At 41.5% G+C, this 24,772-nt stretch overlaps 1 protein-coding gene across 1 annotated transcript; it reads right to left on the bottom strand.

Moving 5' to 3' along the window:
• Positions 1 to 1,017: 1,017 nt before the first annotated feature.
• On the bottom strand, positions 1,018 to 10,788 carry CFAP107 (cilia and flagella associated protein 107). Its single transcript, XM_068537493.1, has 4 exons — positions 10,675 to 10,788; positions 5,979 to 6,092; positions 2,422 to 2,599; positions 1,018 to 1,202 (listed from the first exon to the last, which is right to left on the bottom strand). The coding sequence occupies exons 1-4, from the start codon at positions 10,786 to 10,788 to the stop codon at positions 1,018 to 1,020; spliced, it is 591 nt and encodes a 196-aa protein (XP_068393594.1).
• Between the last annotated feature and the right edge of the window lie 13,984 nt (positions 10,789 to 24,772).

The raw sequence follows: 24,772 nt of genomic DNA, 5'->3' as shown, positions 1-24,772 counted from the left end.
ACTTCTCACCTCTAAAGCTGTAAGGGAAGAAACTTGTGTTATTTTAGGACAGTGAGTTTGTGGTATTTGTTACAGCAGCAACAAGAACTAGTACACCACCTTTCTGGACCTCTAACAAACCTGCCAAGCTCCTTCCCAGCTCGAAGCCTCACATATGCCATCCCTGCAGCCTGAGCAACCCTGTCCTCCCTCCCCACCTGTCCCTGCACCTGGCTCATCCCTCTCAGCATTCTAGTCTCAGCCTCAATGTCCCCTCCTCAGGGAAGCCCTCGCTCACTAGGTCATGTCTCCACGCCTCCATTACTGCTCTCATGTACCCCTTTAGTTCAGCACAACCCCAGTGATCTCCCTTATGACCAACTGGTCCCCAAGGTCCTCACTTCTGTAAGCCTGTCCCCCAACATCACCCTCTCCTGAACGCAGGAAAGGGATGCATTCAACCTCCCTTTCCTGCTGGACAGAAGGCTGTGAGGCCAGAGGCTGCCTTGACCACGGCTCAGTGGATGTTTGTGGGATGAATGGATGGTGCAGGAGGTGTGAGGAGGCCAGCTGGCTCCATGTCAGCTGTCACTTATGTCTTCTACCACACCCTTCCTCTATTCCCCATTCCTCATGTCACTCATTCATTCAACAAACATTCCTGGAGGATATGTACCGAGTTGTGAGAACTTGGAGTCATGTTACCTCTCTGGGCCTCAGTTTCCCCTTGTGTGAAATATGGGAACTTATGGGTTCTTCCAGTTACTCTTGACATTCAAGTCTGTCTTCTGCACATATGTGACACTCCTTGTGTCAAAGGGCTTTATTTGTGGGCTGGAAAAGAAAGGAAACTGTGGGTTTGGAGGAGGGGTCAAAAGTAGAAAACACAGACCAGGATTCCAAGGGCCACTCAGATGGGCCTGATTTAAAACTCTGGAAGTATCTGCAGCCACCTGCTGTCTGGCAGGTCTGATGGTGCATGACCCCGGCGGTGGGTCTCCATGTGATTCCACCTGGGCTGTGATGGGGTGGCAGTTCTCAGGAGTGTGGGACAGGCCGCAGGCGAGCGGGAGGCCCCGGAATCGCATGCTCCTGCTGAGACATAGCACCAGAAGGTGGTCTGGGGCAGGAAGAAGTGTAAATGTTCTCCCTCCAGGTGGCCTCGGGTGATGGGAGCCATCTCTGCTTCAACTGCTCATAGAGTCCGTAGTTTGTAGGGGGAGCTGCAAGGCAAACCAGAGTCTCAGTGAACAGGGCTTAGAGGAGGATGCCAGTGTTGATGGGACAGGAGAATGGTTGGCTGGACCCTGCAGGTTCTCCCAGGCTGCCGTACCAGGGAGCTAGGCTGGCCGTGCACCAGAGGGGAGAAGGAGGCTTGCAGGAGAGTGGTGGTCCTGCCAACCCCCGAGAGCCTCAGGGTGTGGCCTGCTCCCTGTGGACCTAGGAGGGACCAGGCACTGTGAGAAGCCTTGGAAAATTCAGCCCCATGACCTGATTGAGGGTGGCCCCATCAGCTCCTGGATAATAACTGCCCCACCCCAGTAGGGAAGGGAGCAGCGCAAGCTTGTGAGAGTGACCTTGCGAGAAACCCTTGCAAAGTAATGCATTGTGACAAGACGCTCACTCTCCACAAAAAGATAAGTGCAAAGGCTAGGGGCAGCTTGAAATGCAAATCAAACCAAGGCACTCTCCTGGTAAATCTGTGCAAAGTCTTGTTACTGAGGGAAGGACAAAATCCACAATCCTTATTGTGGCCTATGAGCCCCTACCTGGACTTCCTCTACCCCTGCTTTGCAGCTATGTCACTCGCTATTGTCTCCCCTGGGATGTTCTTCCCTCCAATTCCTGCATGGCTCCCTCCTTCTCAACTCAGTTATTTCCTCCAGAAAGACCGTCCTTTTTCATCCCATCCAAATGAGAATCAACATACCTGCCTCACTTTCTCTCCGCTACCCGTTTTCTTTTCTTTATACCACATATCCTGGTGCAGTGTACTGGATCTTAGGTTATCTTACTCACTAATGATGTCTTCTGTGTGTCTTCATGGGGGTGTCAATTCCCTGAGGGCAGGAATTCCTCCCTATCTGTCACTGCTGTGTCCCCAGGTGTTACCATAGGGCATGGCACCTGGGGATTACTCGGTCAGTATTTATGAAATGGATGATGGAACTGAGTGTGCAGTGACGCTGGCCTGTGCTCCAGGTAAACATGCTGCTGCAGGTGACAGTTTCATCACACAGCAACATCATCCAGCAACACAGGGAGAGGGCAGGTGGCCTGGAGGGTAAACAGGACTCTTTCCCTATCTTCTCATTCTAATGCTCTTCTGGAGTCTGAGTCACCTGTGAGGTTCTTCCGCATAAGGTGGGCACACCTCAGCCCTATGCAGTTATGAACCCTTTAGAGCCCAATAAAGGGGGTGATCTTGAATTATAAAATTACCGAGAAGGGGGAAGTCAGCTTTCTCTGGGAGCCACAGCAACTTATGTCTATCCCACGTGCGGAGCTGGGGCAAGCCTGGGTTGTAGTTATGCCGGTTGTAATGGTCGTCGTACGTGCTGATCAGATGGCGGCACGAGGGCTCCTGGTGATGGGTGATCAGGTGTTTGTACGGGAGCCCCTGGAAGGACAGACGCAGGGCACATGTTACCAATCGGAGGAAGGCATCCACCTGGCTGCGGCTGGAGACAGAATCTACCCGCCACGGAGATCTGTGGTGCTGATGGAGAGGGGGCCCCCACGGGAGTGTGGCTGCCTGAGCCCTGGGAGCCACCAACAGGAAACACACTTGTCTGCCCACCATGACGCAGTCCACCTTCAAACACACATCCCACCTCAGCTGCAGTCAGTTCTCTGTGTGAGAAGCTCCCAGCCTACGCCAAGACAACTCATCCCGAGACCGAGCTAGGGGGATGCGTTAAAACAAAAGTCAGGATACCCAGCTGAATAGGGAGAGTCTGAGCCATCTCACTGCATGCACTTGTGATCTGAAATTACGCCCTTTGATTTGTCTCAAGTCTCATCCTTCCAAGTGCCGATTTCCATGGCAAGTGAAAGATGTTAAATGCTGAGCCTGACGTCTGCTCCTTCTATTTCAATCAGTTACTATGGGAAGAGTCAGAGAATGCTCCACAAATTGCCTTCTCCTGCAAAGGATGTATGTCTCCCTCAGCTGGCAACTCAGGGAGTGATTTCGATGGTGCGGAGTTATTTACAGGGAGAAGAAAGCCGTGTTCTCCCGACTCTGGGACGTTTGCCTGAATCAGTGTTTTTCCTAAGAAAATCCTCTTGGGCCTAAAAGGGAATCCTAGAAGACTGGGCTGATTTACAGGGAGGATAATGTGGATTTCCATGCTCGTCCTCTTGTCTGGAGTAGTGGGGAGGTCTGTGTCTACTATGGCCTAAAAACACTGGCTGCACCAAATATTTCAAGTGGTGGTTCCATAAATCAGTCAGATCACAATGCCAGAAGGAGACGAAGGGGGATGGGCACAGACATTAAGCAGGGGTTCCCAAGATCCGCATCACCAGGTGTCTGGAGTATATTTCCAAGGTCAGGGAAAGCAAGTTGGAGGGGTTCTCATCAGCCAAGGGAAGTTCTGAGGAGGCAACACAGCAGGGAAAGGAGAGAAGCCAAGAGGGATTTTCTTGCTGTTTCTCTTGGTTTGGGGCACAGTTCTGCTATCTTGACCATGTACACAAGATTTTTGTTTTGATCAGGTACGGTAAGCTGACAGACATAGAGACAACTGCCTTTGAAAGAAGAGTTTATCACTTACAATTCCCAAGAGGAGGGGGCATGTCACATCACACAGGACCACATGGGAAGCAGAAGGGTCAGTCAGGAGGCAGAAGGACTGAAGATAGAACATGGCCCAGAGCCTTCGTTGTGCTTTCCAACAAAGGAATGGGCAAAGCAGGGTAGGCATGTTTGAGAAGTGTAGGATTGCACAGTTTGGATAAATTCAGGGTGTCTCTGGTTGTCCCTGCCTGGCCCTGGAGTGGGGAATATTGGCCTCGCATGTGAGCATTAGATAAAGGAGGTGATTGGAGGGATGGGCTCTGGATTGGTTGGTTTGCATCTGAAAGGCATGATGGCAGGCAAGTTGTTTACTGTCCCTAGGAATTAGCTAGCCCTGGGAGGGGCAGCCTCTCCAGGATTAGCAAGGCCCCTAAAAGATCAAAGTAAAATACAGAAAATAAAAAACATGATTAAAACACCTGCCTAGGGGATAAAGACTCCATTGATCCATGGTCAATCTGAAGAGCAGATGCAGCATTTGCCAAAGGAAGAAGAGTAAAGTGGGGAGGGAGATGGAAATGGAGGCTGTCGCAGTAGGGGAGCACAGGGTGAAGCACACAGAGGAGCTGACAGAACTGAAGCAGCCACGTGGAAGTGATGCTGTGTCCAGTGTCCTCAGCACACAAACAGGCTATTTGAACAGAATCCCTAGGAACGAATATCCAATTGCTCGGTTCTATTTTGTGTATGTGTTGGAGGAGGTATCTTAATTTTATCCAGACTCTATGTATGTGTGGTTATCCCTTCATCAGGGTTTGTGATGGGACAACAAATGTCTTTAAGAAAGGGCACCAAAGGTATACTGAGAGCTAGGCTAAATGCCTTTACATTGATGGTTAGGGGATGGTTAGGATTGTGGGTTCTAATTTTGACTTCCTTGTATTAAAATATGTTTGTGTCTTCAGTGCACACTAATGCTAATGGTTGGCAGCACCAAAGCATCAGCATGGTCCGAGGACCATGCAGTGTGACCCAGATATGACAGCACAAACCAGAGATGCCAACAGGGTCCAGGGATGCTAGCACAGAACTGAAAATCTGGCACTGTTTTATATTGACATGAATCCCCAAATGCAGAAGTTGAAGAGTCAACTCTGGCAGGTGGTAAAAAGGGATCTGAGGAGACTCTTTGCTTGATTTCTTGATTTGCTGAGCAGCCCCCCTGCTCAGTCCCTTACCGACAAGCTACACAGCTTCAGACAAGACACTCGCCACCCTTGGGCACATTTAATCTGAAAATGAGGGTGCTGAGCTGGACAATCCCTTGGGTCCCTTCCAGCTCTAAAATGCTCCATCCTGAAGGATGTCCATCCCTCATTCTGTGCCTCCCTGCCCCCACCCTGAATTTAGGCAAAGGTAGTGTTATGTGGGGTGGGAGTGAGGGGACAGAAATCACCTCTATGAGCAGCACGCTGGCAGAAGAAATAACTTGGGGGAGCACCCAGATCATGGTGGGGACAGGGCATAGTTGTGCACCCAGTGGGTGAGCACCTACAAGCTTAATCTCTCCAGGCTGAGCCTGGTGGGAAGTACCCATGAGGGTTGATATAGGAAGAGGCTTTCCCTCCTGTTCCTGGAAGGGCCAGGATCTCTGAGCCTCTGGCACCTTAATTTGATAAAGGTCTCAAATGTCTGGTCTTGGGCGTGGGAGGCATGTTCTGAGGTTGCAGTGCCCTGCTCCCTGTTCCGAAAGCCTGGAACACAGCCACACTCACAAACAGGCACCCAACAAGTGAGGGTGCACTGAACGGTCCTTGACTTTTCATACAAAAGAACAGGATGCTTGGGCATATCTACTGCAAACACTGTCTGTTTAAACTTCACCATCACTTAACTTTTGGAGTACTTTGTGTAATTCCTGACTACATTTACCTTAATTGAACACTTACCTTTGTTTGTTTCCCATATTCTTTGCCTGCACCCTGTTGGAAAAGTGTGAAGGAATGGGTGAAATGGCCCAGGAAAGTGCTGGGATACCAGCCAAGGGGAATGCTACCAGCTTGAGATTAGATTGACATCTGTCCACCCGGTAAATAAGGGTAAATGACATTGGCAGCCCCCTGGCTGGGGAGGGTATTTAATGAGGTTACTCCCGAGTTTCTAAGAGGGAAATGGGTCTAGAAAGAGTCTGGCTGTTAGTGTCTCCTGAGCATCGGGAGGAAGTCAGGCCTGAGTGGGGGGTCCCGAGCCCTCTTACCTCAACTCTCCTCTTGCTGTACCACCTGGAGATCTGGTCCAGTCTGTGGCCTGGGAAGGGGACATACTCTTTTCTATAAATGGTCTGGGGTGTTTTCTCAGTGGCTTTGGTGAACTGAAAAAGACCAAATATTCAGGACAGTTTCTGTGATGCCCCTTCTCAAACTTCTGCTGCATCCCCTCCGCTCCCAACCATTGGAAGCTGGGCAGAAAAAGGGTAAACATGGGCCCCGGGCATCCTGCACAACACAGGCTTATCTGTGCCCCCCTCCCTTCCAGTACTTGAAAAGGAATGTGCTCAGGGACTTGGCACCCCTCCAAGAGCCCTTGGGAAAGCTGTTTTGGTGTCACCTGACCATATCTCATGGTCTGCACCTGTTTCTGTTCTCTCCTCTCTCTCCCTGCTCCTCCCTCCTGCTTGACTCCTCCCTTTCTTTTTCTCTTTTGTTCCTCACTCTTCCCAACTCTACTCTTTCTTTCCCCCATTATATTACATTTTTGTGGTTGATTTTTTTTTGAAATTCATTGTGGTAAAATATGTATAATAAAAGGTACCATTTTAACTATTTTTAAGTGTGTGGTTCAGTGGCATTAAGTACATTAACCCTGTTGTGCAACCACTACCACTCTCCATTTCCAGGACTTTTTCATCCTCTCAAACTGAAACTTTGTCCCCATTAAGCAACAACTCCCCAATTTCCCCTCCCTCAGCCCCTGGCAACCATCATTCTACTTTCTGTCTCTATGAATTTGACTACTCTATGTACCTCAGATAAGTGGAAGTATACAGTATTTGTCTTTTGGTGACTGACTTATTTCACTTAGCATAGTGTCTTCAAGTTTTATCTACACGGTAGCATGTGTCATAATTTTCTTCTAAAGACTGAGTAATATTCCATTGTATGTACATGCTCCATTTTGCTTATCCATTCATTCGTCATTGGATTACATCTACCTTTCAGTTCCTGTGAATAATGCTGCTGAGAACATGAATGTGCAAATATCTCTCTTCAAGATCCTGCTTTCACTCTGTTGATAGTGTTGATAGAGTTCTTTGATGCATAAAGTTTATAATTTTGATGAAGTCCAATCTATCTATTTTTTTCTCTTGTTGCCTATGTTTTGGGTGTCACATCCAAGAAATCACTGCTAAATTCAAGGTCATGCAGTTTTTCTTCTATGTTTTCTTCTAAGAGTTTTATAGTTTTAGGTCTTGTATCTAGGTCTTTGATCCATTTTGAATGAATTTTTTAATATGGTGTGAGGTAAGGGTCCAACTTCATTCTTTTGCATGAGTATGATGTTAGCTGTGCTTTGTAACAATCTATTTTAAATTGATACTAACTTGCCTTAACTCATTAATAAAAACTCCACTCCTTTACAGCTCTGCCCTCTCCCATTTTATGTTATTGATGTCACAAATTACATCTTGATATACCATGTATGCATTAACATGGATTTATAATTATTTTTATACACTTGGGTTTTTTAATCATGTAGAAAATAGTGGAATTACAAAGCAAAATTATAATAATAATGGTTTTTATATTTGTCTGTGTATTTGTCTTTACCAGAGGTCTTTATATTTTCATATGGCTTCAAGTTACTGTCTAGCATTTCTCCATTTCAACTTCAAGGACTCCCATTAGCATTTCTTGCAGGGCAGCCCTAGTGGTAATGAACTCCCTCAGCTTTTGTTTATCTGGGAATGTTTTAATTTCTCTATTTTTGAAGTAGAGTTTTGCTGGCTAAAACAGTATTCTCAGTTGATAGTGGGGTGGGGATTTTTTGTTGTTGCTGTTTTTGAGCCCTTTAAATACATCACTCCACTGCCTTCTGACCTGCAAGGTTTCTTTTGAGAAATCTAATGATAATCTTATTAGGGCTCCCTTGTATGTGATGATTCATTTTTCTCTTGCTTCTTTAAAGATGATCTCTTTTCCTTTGACTTTCAACAGTTTGATTATAATTGTCTCTGTGTGGGTCTCTTTGGGGATTTATTTTATTTGATCTTCATTGAGCTTCTTGGATTTGTAGATCCATATCTTTTCTTCCAGTTTGGGAAGTTTTCAGCCATTATTTCTTCAAATAATCTCTCTGCCCCTTACTCTCTCTCTTTTATCCCATAATCTGTATACTGGTCAGCTTGATGATGTCCCATAAGTCCTTGGGATCTGTTCACTTTTCTTATTTTTGCTCCCTAGACTCAATAATTTCGAATGATCTGTCGTCAAGTTCTCTGATTCTTTCTTCTGCTTGTTCAAATCCACTGTTGAATGTCTGTAGTGAATTTTTTTTCAATTTAGTTATCGTGTTTTTCAATTCCATTATTTTTGTTTGGTTCCTTTTTATAATTTCTATCTTTCATTAGTATTCTCATTTTGCTTATATATTATTTTCCTGATTTCCTTTAATTCTTTGTCCATATTTTCTTTCAGATCTTTAAGCATATTTAAGACAGGTGGTTTTTTCTAAAATTCTTTTAAATTTATTTACTTTATTTATTTATTTTTGGTTGTGTTGGGTCTCAGTTGCTGTGCACGGGTTTTCTCTAGTTGCGTCCAGCAGGGGCTACTCTTCATTGAGGTGCACAGGCTTCTCATTGTGGTGGCTTCTCTTGTTGAGGAACATGGGCTCTAGACATGCGGGCTTCAGTAGTTGTGGCACACAGGCTCAGTAGTTGTGGCACATGGGCTTAGTTGCTCCGCAGCATGTGGGATCTTCCCGGACCAGGGATCGAACCCATGTCCCCTGCATTAGCAGGTGGATTCTTAACCACTGCACCACCAGGGAAGCCCCTAAGACAGGTTTTTTAAAGTTTTTCTCTGGTACTTCCATTGCCCGTGCTTCTTCAGGGACCATTTCTGCCACTTTATTTTCTTCCTTTGAGTGGGCCATCTTTTCCTGTTTCTTTGTATGCCTTATGATTTTTTTGTTGAACACTGAGCACTTGAAAAAAACAGCCATCTCTCCTAGTCTTTGCAGACTGGCTCCACTCAAGGAAAGTTCTCCGCTAAGTAGCAGGGCATGTTCTGAGCCTTGGAATCAGCCAGGTATGAAGGTTTAAGTTCTTCTCAGGACTTTTCTGAACATGAGCATGCATCCTCCTTAGGCCTCTGTGTGTGTGTGTGTGTGTGTGTGTGTGTGTGTGTGTGTGTGTGTGTGTGTGTGTGCATGCATGCGCATGCTTTTTATTTCCCCTGTGTGCGTGGCTGCTTTAAAATACCTTAATTATCTGAGGAGTCTCTCCCTGGCTTCTTCTCAGAGCCTTAGATGTTCTATTGCATTCCTTTACCTATAATTTCTTGCCCCCAGACATTTGCAAGTTTGTAGTCCCCTGGCAGCTTTCATTAACTGTGACCACTGCTGCTTTTCAAGCTCTTCCTAGCCTAAAATATGAACTACCCACTTTTCCCTGTCTGATCTCTCGAGTTAGGCAGAACAGAGACCAATCCCTCAGGCAGCTTCCAAACAGGTTACAATGTTGCTCTGCTCCCTCTGGGTTCCAGGGAGGGAACTGGGAGCTGAGCCACTGCTTCCCCCACACTGCACCACACTGTGCTGGGGAGGGAATGAAGAAAGGGCAAGTAAAAATGCCATGGAATCTCCTACTATTTTGAACGTGGCTTTTTCTACTGGGCATTTGATTTTTTGCTATAGACCTTTGTTTTGCAGAGATCCCATATAGTGGTTTCAGTTAGGCTATAGTTGCTTTTTAAGTGTTTCCATGGGAGAACAAGGAACCTGGAGCTTCTTAGTCTGCCATCTTTCTGACATCGCTCCAACTCTGCTCTCTTTACTCAAGGTGTTGGACCAGTCCATAATATCCCTGGGTACTGCCTTGCCCACAGGAGCCTGAAGGGATTGGCCCTTGGATTACACACCCCTACTCCCCAAACAAAGCCAAGTGCAGTCAGAGCTAAAAATGGCCAAAAGCCACATCTGGCCAGAGGGGTGGTAAATGTTAATGTTCCCCCATGAAAACAGCCTTTTCCAGTTCTCAGAAATCACCGTCAACCTTCCCCGCACTTGCATCAAAGCTGCCAATTCTATCTCACCCTCTTCCCCTTGCCTATTTTCCAAGAAGACGTGAAGATGTCTAGATGTCTCTGCAGAAATTTAAGTGGGTCGGTCTTGATTGCCACGAATGAAGATATTCTATTTTAAGTAGGCCAATTCAAGCAAAGTATTTTGTGATGACCTTTAAGGTACATGGGAACACCAAAAGCCCATTTGTTCTGTTTTGAAAGTGAAAGCTGAAATGCACAGGCAGAGCAAGGTTGTGCAACAGGTGCCAGAGAGCAGCAGTTCATCCCTGGACATCAACACAAGGAGTGTCAAGCCTGCCTTGGCAGGTAACACATTCTGGGAAGGACCAGCCCAGGGAGAGCAGACATTCTTCAAATCAAGGTGCAGTGGAATTAGGGACAGGGAACATTGGATGCCTAGAAACACTCCACTGAATATAGAACTGCAAGGCACAACCATATTGACACCTGTGCTATGATGTTTTCAAGATGTAATAGGGACCTTGATGATTGCTTGAACGTAACTCCTCTATGTATAGCACAGAGTCCCTACTGCCACCTTCTTAAGATGCAGTCGCCTATGGCCCTTTGAAAATAATAATGCCCTAACTCCTCCCTCTCCCTGCCAGGTCTCCCTCTGAGCCCTCTGCCCACCTTCTCTTTTCTTACCTTCCTCCTCTCCTCCAACCAGTTTCCAGTCAGCACTCTGGTTGAATACTTGGCCTCAATCTTCCAGCTTGGAGTGGAGAACGACTGTGGACTTACTGCAGTAAGAAACTGCATGGTAAGGATTTGCTCCAAGCTTCTTTGACTTAACACAGTTTAAGGTTTCGGGGGTGGGAGATGTTATGAAGTTGCTGAGTTTGGGATGCCGTTTTTTTCTTTTCAGCAGTCAAAAGGAGTGGTAGTAGATGAAACTCTGCTAACTTCACAGAATAAAAGGGCCCTGAGAGTCCACTTTCAGCCTCCAGGGAGAGGTGATGTGATCTTGGATTCCCTACTGTTGACTGTCTCCATGGTGATGATAGAGTCTGAGTATACTCTCCTTAAGGGGGCAGCTGATTCTTCAGGAGCAAAATTGACACCACAAAAGCAAATCAAACCAACAACAATCACCACAAAAGCAAGAGGCAGAAGGATCTGGTTTCTATGTCACCACCTGATAAAAGGCATCATCTTTGCTGCATTTTTACCACTAGAATGAGTTGAGATGATCACATTCTACTACTTAATGAGTGCTGATGTGCTAGGTCCATACTGAGACTTTTACATGTACTCGTTTAATCCTCAAAGCAGCCCTATGAAGCAGGTGCCAATGATTGTACCCATTTTATGGATGAGGACACTGAAGCAAGGAGGGATTAAGTAGCTGCCTCAAGTCTCACACGTGGAGAGCTGGGATTTAAATCCACTCTGATTCAGGTCTAAACCACTGGGCTCTACTCACTGCCCATCTGCCACTTTGTCTAAGGGGCTTGAGGAAGAATCCTATCTTTGTGGTCAAACTAATAATATTGTTCATTCAGATCATCTCCATTCATTCATTCCAGAGTCATTCTAGCAAGCATATGCCACATCCTTGGCACTGAGCTGGGGCTACAATGCATCAGTGGCTAGGCCAGGGCCCCATCCCTATAGAGCTCAGTCCAATGGGATAAAGACCATGATCTTGCTTATTCATTAAGCCAAAAAATCAGGAACCACCTAGATATCTACCAACAGAGAGCTGATGTGGCACATCATATAAACAAATACCCTGTAGCTGTTAAAAAATGCTGACATAGGAAGATGCCTGCAATATATGGTTAAGTTAAAGAAGCAGTACACTGTAGTCTTGCTTGCCACGAAATGAAGACATTCCATTTCAAGCAGGCAATTCAGAGAAAGTGTTTTCCAATGGCCTTTAAACAAAAATAGAGGAACTCCAGGAAATTATTTGTTCCATATTGAAACTAACTATGTGGCAGGGAAAGGGCATGGAAGATAGAGCAGAGCAAACTTCTATTTGGCAGGTACCATAGTTTGGGCAAGTCTTGAGCCAGGAAGATGGGCTATCCTTTCAATCAAAACCCAAGAGAGCTACGTGTTCTCTTTAATTCCATTTTTAAAAACTTTTTATTGTAAAATGTAACACAAACATGAAAAATTACATTAAAAATAAATGTACAGAAAAACTGAATTCTAGTAAACAAAACCCCACCAGCATGTAGGTCAAGAAATAAAACATTCCCAGCACCCCAGAAGTGTTCCCATATGCCTTCTTCCACTCCAACCTGACTTCTGTGGCAATCTCTTCCTTGATTTTCTGTATATGCTTAGCACCAAAGGATGCATTCCTAAACACTAAAGCTTAGTATTGCCTGATTGTGGATTTAAATGGAATCCTCTAGCATGTATTCATTTGAGTCTGAATTCTTTTCCTCAATATGGTTAATGTTTTTAAGAATCATCCATGTTGCACGTAGCTGTGGTTCCTAAATATTTTTGGACACAAAACATGTCTCCTAGTAGCCAGATATAGCCATTTCTCTAGGGCAGTGGTTCTCAAAATTTCTAGTCTCTTAAAAACTATTGAGGACCCAAAGGGCTTTTTAAAATGTGGATTATATTAGTGGTCTTGAGCCAGATTGTACCAGTTCGTGAGAGCCAACACTACATTCTGTAGTCACGTTGGTAGCTTGAAATCAGTCATGACAGGAATATTACACCACAGAATTGCCCAACCCAATGAATTATATTATATATTAATTAGTATTTATTAATTTGTAAGTAACAACAAACTTTCAATCTGTTGTAATATGTTGTTTTGTTTAAAGGAGAAAATCAGTTTCACATAGATATGTAGTTAGAAGAAAAAGAAATATTTTACTAGCCTTTGCAGTTAATCATAGATATTCTTTGCTACTACACCAAAACTCAACAAGTGGCGGTTTTTAAAGTTTAGTTGCAGTGTGGAATCTGAAACTATTCCGTGAACTCTTTGAGCTCTGTTACATTAAAATCCACTGGTTGATCTTGTGCTTTGGATAGATCTTTAACCCATTTGTAAGCTTGTAACATGATGGTGGTCATTTGGAAAAGATAATTTTACTGAGCAGATCTTCCAAATGTTGACATGTTTCATTATACTATATCCCCAAAAAATCACATTTGCTAATATCCCTACTGATATCATCAGAAAAGCACTTATTAGGAAGTTGACAAGCTCACAGTGGTAGATACAGGTTTTCCAAAATTCTAGTTTTAGCTTGAAAGCTCAAAATTTTTGTCATTGGTAACAACTACTGACCATTGTTTTCCTTGAAGTGACAGCCTTCCATCATTCATTTTTGAGAAATCATCCGCCAAATGTTCCAATTCGAATAACCATGATTTGTCTGCCAGTCGTTCTTTCAGGTAAAAATAGTGTTTCATTAAAAAAAACAAAAAAAAAAACCCTGGGAATTCTCTGGTGGTCCAGTGGTTAGGACTCTGAGATTCCATAGCAGGGGGCCCAGGTTGATCCCTGGTCGGGGAACTAAGATCCCACAAGCTGAAAAAAAAAAAAAAAAAAAACCCAGCTAATTTCACTCACAACTCAAACAATCACACACAGAGCATTCTTTCTCAAGAGAACCATTGAACCTGGGCACGCAACAGCAGAACTTTCTCATGCGTCCTTCCCATTTCATCACATAGCATGTGAAAAAGACATCTGCTCAAGGGTCAAGATTTAATAAAATTAATAATTTTTACTTCTTCATCAAGGACACTCTATGTGAAACTAGCAGTTTTTTTAAACATCTTTACTGGAGTATAATTGCTTTACAATGTTGTGTTAGTTTCTGCTGTATAACAAAGTGAATCAGCTATATGTATACATATATCCCCATATCCCCTCCCTCTTGCGCCTCCCTCCCACCCTCCCTATCCCACCCTTCTAGGTGGTCACAAAGCACCCAGCTGATCTCCCTGTGCTATGCAGCTGCTTCCCACTAGCTATCTATTTTACATTTGGTAGTGTGTATATGTCAATGCTACTCTCTCACTTCGCTAACACATATATATGGAATCTAAAAAAAAAGAAAGAAATGGCTCTGATGAACCTAAGGGCAGGATAGGAATAAAGACGCAGACATAGACAATGGACTTGAGGACATGGCATGGGGGAGGGGTGAAGGGTAAGCTGGGACGAAGTGAAACGCAATTTTTTTAAAAAACTGCGAGTGTGTGGTGGCGAAGAATACAAATGTTAATGGCACTACCTTGATTTATGCACAGGCTCTGGCAGTTTTACCCACCATCACTTCTGCACCATCAGTGCAAATGTCAACAACGTGGAAAAAGGCAAATATTACATTGTTGGTGGGAATGTAAATTGATACAGTCATTATGGAGAACAGTATGGAGGTTCCTTAAAAAACTAAAAATAGAATTACCATATGACCCAGCAATCCCACTACTGGGCATATACCCAGAGAAAACCATAACTCAAAAAGACACATGCACCCCAGTGTTCATTACAGCACTGTTTACAATAGCCAGGACAAGGAAACAGCCTAAATCTCCATCAACAGATGAATGGATGAAGAAAATATGGTACATATACACAATGGAATATTACTCAGCCATAAAAAGGAATGAAATTAGGTCATTTGTAGAGATGTGGATGGACCTAAAGACTGTCATACAGAGTGAAGTAAGTCAGAAAAAGAAAAACAAGTATCGTATATTAACACATATATGTGGAATCTAGAAAAATGGTACAGATGAACCTGTTTGCAAGGCAGAAATAGAGACACAGACATAGAGAACAAACATATGGACGCCTAGGGGGCAAAGGGTTGGGGGATGGGATGAACTAGGAGATTGGGATTGACATATCTACACTAACTAATATGTATAAAATAGATAACTAATGAGAACCTGCTGTATAGCACAGGGAACTCTACTTCACTTCACTGTACAATAGAAACAAACACAACATTGTAAAACAACTATACCCCAATAAAAAAACAATCATACACACCAAAAAAAGAAAATAGTGTTGACCTTGAAGATCCCCTAAAAGGAGCTTGGGGATCTCCAGGGGTCTGTGGACTATGCTTTGAAAACCTCTGCTCTTAGATATATACCTAGGAGTGGGGTTTCTGGGTCATAGGGTATGTGTGTCTTAACTTTGCTAGATAATGCCAAACTATTTTCCAAAGAGTTATATCAATTTACATCCTCCCCCAACAGTGTATGAGTGTTTGTTTACATTACTCCACACCTTCTAGTACTTTTTTATCATCCCAAACAAAAATTATGTACCCATTAACAATAACTCCTCATTCCTTCTTCCCTCAAGCCCTGGTAACCTTTATTCTATTTTTTTGTCTCTATGAATTTGCCTACTCTAGATACCTCATAGCTTATTTCACTTAAACAAATGTTTCCAAGGTTCATCTGTGTTGCAGCATATGTCAGAATTTCATTCCTTTTTATGGCTGAATAATATTCTACTGTGTATATATATACCACACTTTATCTGTTGATGGACGATTGGATTGTTTCCACCTTTTGGCTATGTGAATAATGCTGCTGTGAACATTGGTTTACAGATAGCTGTTTGAGCTACACTCTTTTGAGTATTCACCTAAGAGTGGAATCAGCACCACAAAGCTATTTTGCACAGCAACCACACCATTTTACATTCCCACCAGCAATGCACAGGGTTCCTGTTTCTTTATTTTTTGCCAACATGTTATTTTTCTTTCTTTCCGTTTTTTTTTTTTTGTAATAGCCTATCCTAATGGGTGTGAGGTGGTATCTCATTGTAGTTTCGATTTATATTTTCCCAATGGCTAATGATATTGAGCATCTTTTCTTGTGCTTATTGGCCATTTGCATATCTTCTTTGGAGAAAGGCCTATTCAAGTCCTTTGCTCATTTTTTAATTGTGTTTGTGTGTGTGTGTGTTGAGTTGTAGGAGTTCTTTATATTCTGGATATTAATCCCTTATCAGATATAAGATTTGCAAATATTTTCTCTCATTTTGTGAGTTGTCTTTTCACTCTCTTGATATCATCTATTCCTATGTAGTTTGTATTTTATGCTACGTAAATGAATTATTTTTTATTTCATTTTCTGATTCTTGCCTATATATTAAAATGCAATTAATTTTTTGAAACAATAACTTTATGTCCATCAACCTTGTTAATTATCTTATTAATTCCAATAATTTCCCTGTAGATTCTTTGTGAGTCTGCACACAGGAGTATAGCATCTGCAAATAATACTATTTTATTTCCTCTTTTCCAATCCTAACTTGTTTTATACTTGTCTTTTGCATTGGCTAAGACCACCAGAACAATGTTCATTAAAAATGGTAGTGAGCAGCTCTTGTCCTGTTCCTAATACCAAAGAAAAAAAGTTTAATGTTTACCATTAAGTATGATGTTTTTGTAAATGCCATTTATTGAGTTCAAGAAGTTTCCTTCTATTCTAAATTTGCTTAGACAGTTTCCAAAAATAAATGTTTAATTTTTTGCATCTATTAAGATAATCACACACTTTCTCTCATTGAATCCATTAATGTGATAAATTGTATTGATCAATTCTGCAATGTTAAACTGATCTTACATTTCTAGTATAAACTCTAGTATATATGATCATGATACAGTATCCTTTTTCTAATATTTATGGATTCTGCTTGCCAAATATTTTTTAGAAAAATTTTTTGCCTCTATATACATGAGTAAGATTTTCATAGTCGGCAGTTTTCATTTCCTCAGTTTTTGTGGTATTTTATTATTAAGATTAATTTAACCTGAAAGTTTTACTGAGCTCTGCCCACCAGAGCAACAGCCAGCTCTACCATCCACCAATCCCTCCCATCAGAAAACTTCCACAAGCCTCTTAGATGGCATCATCCACCAGAGGGCAGACAGCAGAAGCAAGAAGAACTACAATCCTGCAGCCTGTGGAACAAAAACCACATTCACAGAAAGATAGACAAGATGAAAATGCAGAAGGCTATGTAGCAGATGAAGGAACAAGATAAAACCCCAGAAAAACAACTAAATGAAGTGGGGATAGGCAACCTTCCAGAAAAAGAATTCAGAATAATGATAGTGAAGATGATCCAGGACCTCAGAAAAAGAATGGAGGCAAAGATCGAGAAGATGCAAGAAATGTTTAACAAAGACCTAGAAGAATTAAAAAACAAACAAAGATGAACAATACAATAACTGAAATGGAAACTACACTAGAAGGAATCAATAGCAGAATAACTGAGGCAGAAGAACGGATAAGTGACCTGGAAGACAGAATGGTGGAATTCACTGCTGTGGAACAGAATAAAGAAAAAAGAATGAAAAGAAATGAGGACAGCCTAAGAGACCTCTGGGACAACATTAAACACAACAACATTCGCATTATAGGGGTCCCAGAAGGAGAAGAGAGAGAGAAAGGACCTGAGAAAATATTTGAAGAGATTGTAGTCGAAAACTTCCCTAACATGGGAAAGGAAATAGCCACCCAAGTCCAGGAAGCGCAGAGAGTCCCATACAGGGTAAACCCAAGGAGAAACATGCTGGCACATATAGTAATCAAATTGGCAAAAATTAAGACAAAGAAAAATTATTGAAAGCAGCAAGGGAAAAATGACAAATAACATACAAGGGAACTCCCATAAGGTTAATAGCTGATTTCTCAGCAGAAACTCTACAAGCCAGAATGGAGTGGCATGATATACTTAAAGTGATGAAAGGGAAGAACCTACAACCAAGATTACTCTACCCAGCAAGGATCTCATTCAGATTCAATGGAGAAATCAAAAGCTTTACAGACAAGCAAAAGCTAAGAGAAATTAGCACCACCAAACCAGCTCTACAACAAATGCTAAAGGAACTTCTCTAAGTGGGAAACACAAGAGAAGAAAAGGACCTACAAAAACAAACCCCCAAAAATTAAGAAAATGGTAATAGGAACATACATAGTGATAATTACCTTAAATGTGAATGGATTAAATGCTCCAACCAAAAGACACAGGCTTGCTGAATGGATACAAAAACAAGACCCATATATATGCTGTCTACAAGAGACCCACTTCAGACCTAGGGACACATACAGACTGAAAGTGAGGGGATGGAAAAAGATATCCCATGCAAATGGAAATCAAAAGAAAGCTGGAGTAGCAATACTCATATCAGATAAAATAGACTTTAAAATAAAGAATGTTACAAGAGACAAGGAAGGACACTACATAATGATCAAGGGATCAATCCAAGAAGAAGATATAACAATTATAAATATATATGCACCCACCATAGGAGCACCTCAATACATAAGGCAACTGCTAACAGCTCTAAAAGAGGAAATCAACAGTAACACAATAATAGTGGGGGACTTTAACACCTCACTTACACCAATGGACAGATCATCCAAACAGAAAATTAATAAGGAAACACAAGTTTTAAATGACACAATAGACCAGATACATTTAATTGATATTTATAGGACATTCCATCCAAAAACAGCAGATTACACTTTCTTCTCAAGTGCGCAGGGAACAGTCTCCAGAATAGATCACATCTTGGGTCACAAATCAAGCCTCAGTAAATTTAAGAAAATTGAAATCATACCAAACATCTTTTCTGACTATAATGCTATGAGATTAGAAATCAATTACAGGGAAAAAAAGTAAAAAACACAAACACATAGAGGCTAAACAATACGTTACTAAATAACCAAGAGATCACTGAAGAAATCAAAGAAGAAATAAAAAAATACTTACAGACAAATGACAATGAAAACACAACGATCCAAAACCTATGGGATGCAGCAAAATCAGTTCTAAGAGGGAAGTTTATAGCAATACAAGTCTACCTCAAGAAACAAGAAAACTCTCAAATAAACTATCTAACGTTACACCTAAAGGAACTATAGAAAGAAGAACAAACAAAACCCAAAGTTAGCAGAAGGAAAGAAATCATAAAGATCAGAGCAGAAATAAATGAAATAGAAACAAAGAAAACAATAGCAAAGATCAATAAAACTAAAAGGTGGTTCTTTGAGAAGTTAAACAAAATTGATAAACCATTAGCCAGACTCATCAAGAAAAAGAGGGAGAGGGCTCAAGTCAATAAAATTAGAAATGAAAAAGGAGAAATTATAACAGACACCGCAGAAATACAAAGCATCCTAAGAGACTACTACAAGCAACTCTATGTCAATAAAATGGACAATCTGGAAGGAATGGACAAATTCTTAGAGAGGTATAACCTTCCAAGACTGAACCAGGAAGAAATAGAAAATATGAACGGACCAATCACAAGTAATGAAATTGAAACTGTGATTAAAAATCTTCCAACAAACAAAAGTCCAGGACCAGATGGCTTCACAGGTGAATTCTATCAAACATTTAGAGAAGAGCTAACACCCATCCTTCTCAAACTCTTCAAGATCAGGAACAAGACAAGGATGTCCACTCTCACCACTATTATTCAACATAGTTTTGGAAGTCCTAGCCATGGCAATCAGAGAAGAAAAAGAAATAAAAGGAATACAAATTGAAAAAGAAGTAAAACTGTCACTGTTCGCAGATGACATGATACTATACATAGAGAATCCTAAAGATGCCACCAGAAAACTACTAGAGCTAAACAAACAATTTGGTAAAGTTGCAGGATACAAAATTAATGCACAGAAATCCCTTGCATTCCTATACACTAATGATGAAAAATCTGAAAGAGAAATTAAGGAAATGCTCCCATTTACCCTTGCAACAAAAAGAATAAAATATCTAGGAATAAACCTCCCTAGGGAGACAAAAGATCTGTATGCAGAAAACTATAAAACACTGATGAAAGAAATTAAAGATGATACCAACAGATGGAGAGATATACCATGTTCTTGGATTGGAAGAATCAATATTGTGAAAATGACTCTACTACCCAAAGCAATCTACAGATCCAAAGCAATCCCTATCAAATTGCCAATAGCATTTTGTACAGAACTAGAACAAAAAATCTTAAAATTTGTATGGAGACACAAAAGACCCTGAATATCCAAAGCAGTCGTGAGGCAAAAAAAACGGAGCTGGAGGAATCAGACTGCCTGACTTCAGACTATACTACAAAGCTACAGTAATCAAGACAATATGGTACTGGCACAAAAACAGAAACATAGATCAATGGAACAGGATAGAAAGCCCAGAGATAAACCCACGCACATATGGTCAACTAATCTATGACAAAGGAGGCAAGGATATACAACGGAGAAAAGACAGAGTCTTCAATAAGTGGTGCTGGGAAAACTGGACAGCTACATGTAAAAGAATGAAATTAGAACACTCTTTACCACCATACACAAAAATAAACTCAAAATGGATTAGAGACCTAAATGTAAGACCGGACACTATAATACTCTTAGAGGAAAACATAGGAAGAACCCTCTTTGACATAAATCTCAGCAAGATCTTTTTTGATCCACCTCCTAGAGTAATGGAAATAAAAACAAAAATAAACAAATGGGACCTAATGAAACTTCAAAGCTTTTGCACAGCAAAGGAAACCATAAACAAGACAAAAAGACAACCCTCAGAATGGGAGAAAATATTTGCAAATGAATCATCCGACAAAGGATTAATCTCTAAAATACATAAACAGCTCATGCAGCTCAATATTAAAAAAACAAACAACCCAATCCAAAAATGGGCAGAAGACCTAAATAGACGTTTCTCCAAAGAAAACATACAGTTGGCCAAGAGGCACATGAAAAGCTGCTCAACATCACTAATTATTAGAGAAATGCAAATCAAAACTACAATGAGGTATCACCTCACACCAATTAGAATGGGCATCATCAGAAAATCTACAAACAACAAAAGCTGGAGAGGGTGTGGAGAAAAGGGAACCCTCTTGCACTGTTGGTGGGAATGTAAATTGATACAGCCACTATGGAGAACAGTGTGGAGGTTCCTTAAAGAACTAAAAATAGAATTACCATATGACCCAGCAATACCACTACCGGCCATATACCCAGAGAAAACCATAATTCAGAAAGACACTGGGGCTTCCCTGGTGGTACAGTGGTTGAGAATCTGCCTGCCAATGCAGGGGACACGGGTTCGAGCCCTGGTCTGGGAAGATCCCACATGCCGTGGAGCAACTAGGCCCGTGAGCCACAACTACTGAGCCTGCGCGTCTGGAGCCTGTGCTCTGCAACAAGAGAGGCCGCGATAATGAGAGGCCTGCGGACCGCGATGAAATGTGGCCCCCACTTGCCACAAGTAGCGAAAGCTCTCTCACAGAAACGAAGACCCAACACAGCCATAAATAAAAATAAATAAATAAATAAATAACAACAACAACAAAAAAAGATATCTCAATTCTTTAAAAAAAAAGACACATACACCCCAATGTTCATTGCAGCACTATTTACAATAGCCAGGCCATGGAAGCAACCTAAATGCCCATCGACAGATGAATGGATAGAGAAGATGTGGTACATATATACAATGAAGTATTACTCAGCCATAAAAAGGAACGAAACTGGGTCATTTGTAGAGACATGGATGCATCTAGAGACTGTCATACCGAGTGAAGTAAGTCAGAAAGAGAAAAACAAATATCGTATATTAACGCATATATGTGGAACCTAGAAAATGATACAGATGTACCTGTTTGCAGAGCAGAAATTGAGACACAGAAGTAGAGAACAAACATATGGACACGAAGGGGGGAAAGCGGCGGGTGGGTGGGGGTTGTGGTGTGATGAATTGGGAGATTGGGATTGACATGTATACACTGATGTGTATAAAATGGATGACTAATAAGAAAATACATAAATAAAAATTTAAAAATTTTTTTTAAAAGATTTAGTTAACCTCATAGAAAGAATATGCCTACTTTTTATATTCTCTAGGAAAGTTTACATAAGATTAATGTATTTCATCCCTGAATATTAAATAAGTCAAGGCATCAAGGCCAGGAGATTTCTCTTTTGTTTATCTTTAAGGCTTTTCATTGTAGACTTAATATATTTTATTAGTTAAAAAACGAATCAGATTTTTCTCTTTCCTTTTGTGTCAGTTTGGTGAGTTGTATTTTTCTAAGAATTTACACATAGCATCTAAATTTCAAATTTGGGGTCATACGTTGTTCATAATGTCCTCTTATCATCTTTTTAATATCTCTAAGATCTGTGCTGAAGTCCCTTTTTATTCCTAGTATTTACTCTTTGTGATTCTTCCTTTTCTTCTTTATTGGTCTCATCAGATATTGATCAATTTTATCAGTCTTTTTAGTGAACCAAAATGTGGCATTGTTGATCACCTCTATTGTGTCAATATTTTATGGTTTAAGGATTTTGCCCAAAATATATTTAAAAAGTATATAAAGATAAGTATGTTGAAAAGTATAAAATACTTCTTAATACTTAATCATTCAATCATCTTAGGAAATTCTCAGACAGCTATTTTATCTACATAATAAAGAGAGCTATTTTACAAAGGCTTCCTTTTTCTTTTTTTAACCATTGTTTCTGTGGGTTTCTGTTGTTAGCTCTTCTCTTCTTGTATGCCTGGTATCTGAAAAACTAAATGGTAAGGTCTAGGATGATATTATCTTCCATCAGAGATGATTGTCACTTGCTTTTCCAATCACTTATGCATATTAGAAACTGGGGATCACTTTAATCCAGTTTAGGAGCAGACACTTTTGGTCATTAAATAATCACAATACTGTGTGCTCAGCACCACACTGGAGGAGCTACAGCAGACTCTGTGCCCATAGGACGAGGGTCTAGTTCCAGAGAAGGTGGCACCCTTCTATGGTGAGACCTCAAAGATGGATAATGAATTGACTTCTCTTCTCCTGGTCTAGTACATCCCAGAAATACTTCTTAAAGGTGGGCAATCAGCTTTGGGTTATTGCACAAGGAACGGGATGGGGTGGGGGGTTGCTGGGTACTCAGACAAACTTGGCTTCCACTTCCAGTCCCACCTCTTACCAGTTGTTTCACTTTGGCCAAGTTCCTGGGTCAAGCCAGCCTTGGTTTCCTAATCTGTAAATTGGGAGTAAACATCATGTACTTCATAAGAGAAGATTATGAGAATTCAGTGAAATGTCACCTACAGAGCACTTCGTAAAATGCCTATCACATATAAGGGGTCAATAAATGTTCAACCATCTCTTCCTTTTGTGCCTAAACCAAGTTTATTTTAGTAACAAAATCCATTCCTTTCCCTATATTAGAGGAGTAAATTTGGGAAATTGGGGCAGAAATATCCCAAAGGGAACAATTCTAGATTCTCTTTGAAGAGGGGATTCCTGAACACAAAAGCAGCTTGTTATCCCCATCAGAGGATATGCTGTGAGTCTGATAACCAGCACCTCTGTAACGGTATCTGTTGAACAGCAGATGCCTAGTCACAACTTACATCGATTCAGCCTGCTTTACACAAACACCCCTATGCATTCAATATGATTATCCCCATTTCAAGGCAAGAAAACTGAGGGACTAGGAGGTTAACTAAATATTGGGCCTCTAATTGATTCCAGACCATGTGTCCTCCATCACTCTGCCTCCCGGAAGCAGCTTTGCAGAAGCAGCTTTGCACAAGCAGCAATAACAAACCCAGAATGTGTCTCTTCAACTTAAAATTAAAACTGTTCTATCCTTTGGTGATGACATAGCAGGGAGTTGTTTCACTGTAAGGAGGTCAGACTCTTGTGGGGTTTTTCCTATGATAAGTGCTTTGAAAACTGAGCCCCAGGCACTGCCTTAATTGATTCAACCTTGCACAGCAATTTGCAAGAAACCAGCTGCAATGTTGGAGCAGGGGTGTTGTAGCCAAGAGCAAGCCTTGGCAACCTGGGAACAAGGAGCCAATCTGCTGACTCTGGCATCCTTTGCTTTGTTAGATGGAGACAAGGATGTTAGAGGCAACACACCAGTAATATTGCAGCCTGCCCAAACTCCTCAAATGATTCTTGGAAAGGTTCATTTGAGTTAAGAAATTTTCCCTTTCAAATACAGACCTGCCAGCCAACTCCATCCCACTCGACCAGTTGTCAAGCCAATCAATTTTCGTTTTGCTTTTGGGATTGGTGGTTACGATCAAACTACTTCCCCCAAAGCTGAGACCTGCTAGGAAAAAAAGGGAATGGGACAGGCTTCTTTGTAGCATCTATCAACACGTAAAATTGTGCAGGATCAAAAGTCCTTCTTGAATCTATCACAGAGAATCACAAGTGCAGAAGGGGGCATGTGCAGAAATATTCACTACAGAATTGTTTGTGAAAAACTGGAAAGAGACTAAATGTGTCCACCACTAGGGAATGGCTAAGAACTGTAATATGCCATACCATGGAATACCATGCAGTAGCTAAAAAGAGCAAGATATATCTATGTTGTTTACTAGGCTAGATTTCTAAGATACGTTGTTGAGTGAAAAAAAAACTCAAGTGGCACAACATGTACAGAATAGTATCTGTTATATACAATATGTGTCAAAGTCATTCCACAAAATAATCCTCTATATTTTCTGTGGGTACATATCTGCATGTGTGAAAGCATAGAAACAGGTTCTGAAGGGTTGGAAAACCTACCCTCCACCCCCTAAAAAAGGTAATAGTGGATGAATCCAGATAAAAAGGAATAGAGTTGAGGGAGGGTGGTAAAAAGACACTTCAGCCTTATGTCTAAAAGGAGAATTTTTTTTTAAAAGGAAATTCCCTGGTGGTCCAGTGGTTGGGGCTCTGTGCTTTCACTGCTGAGGACGCATGTTCTCTCCTTGGTC

Source organism: Eschrichtius robustus, chromosome 3 (genome assembly GCF_028021215.1).
Source record: "Eschrichtius robustus isolate mEscRob2 chromosome 3, mEscRob2.pri, whole genome shotgun sequence".
NCBI lineage: Eukaryota > Metazoa > Chordata > Mammalia > Artiodactyla > Eschrichtiidae > Eschrichtius > Eschrichtius robustus.
Note: the sequence above shows the minus strand (reverse complement) of the source record. Positions and strands in the feature narration are given on the sequence as shown.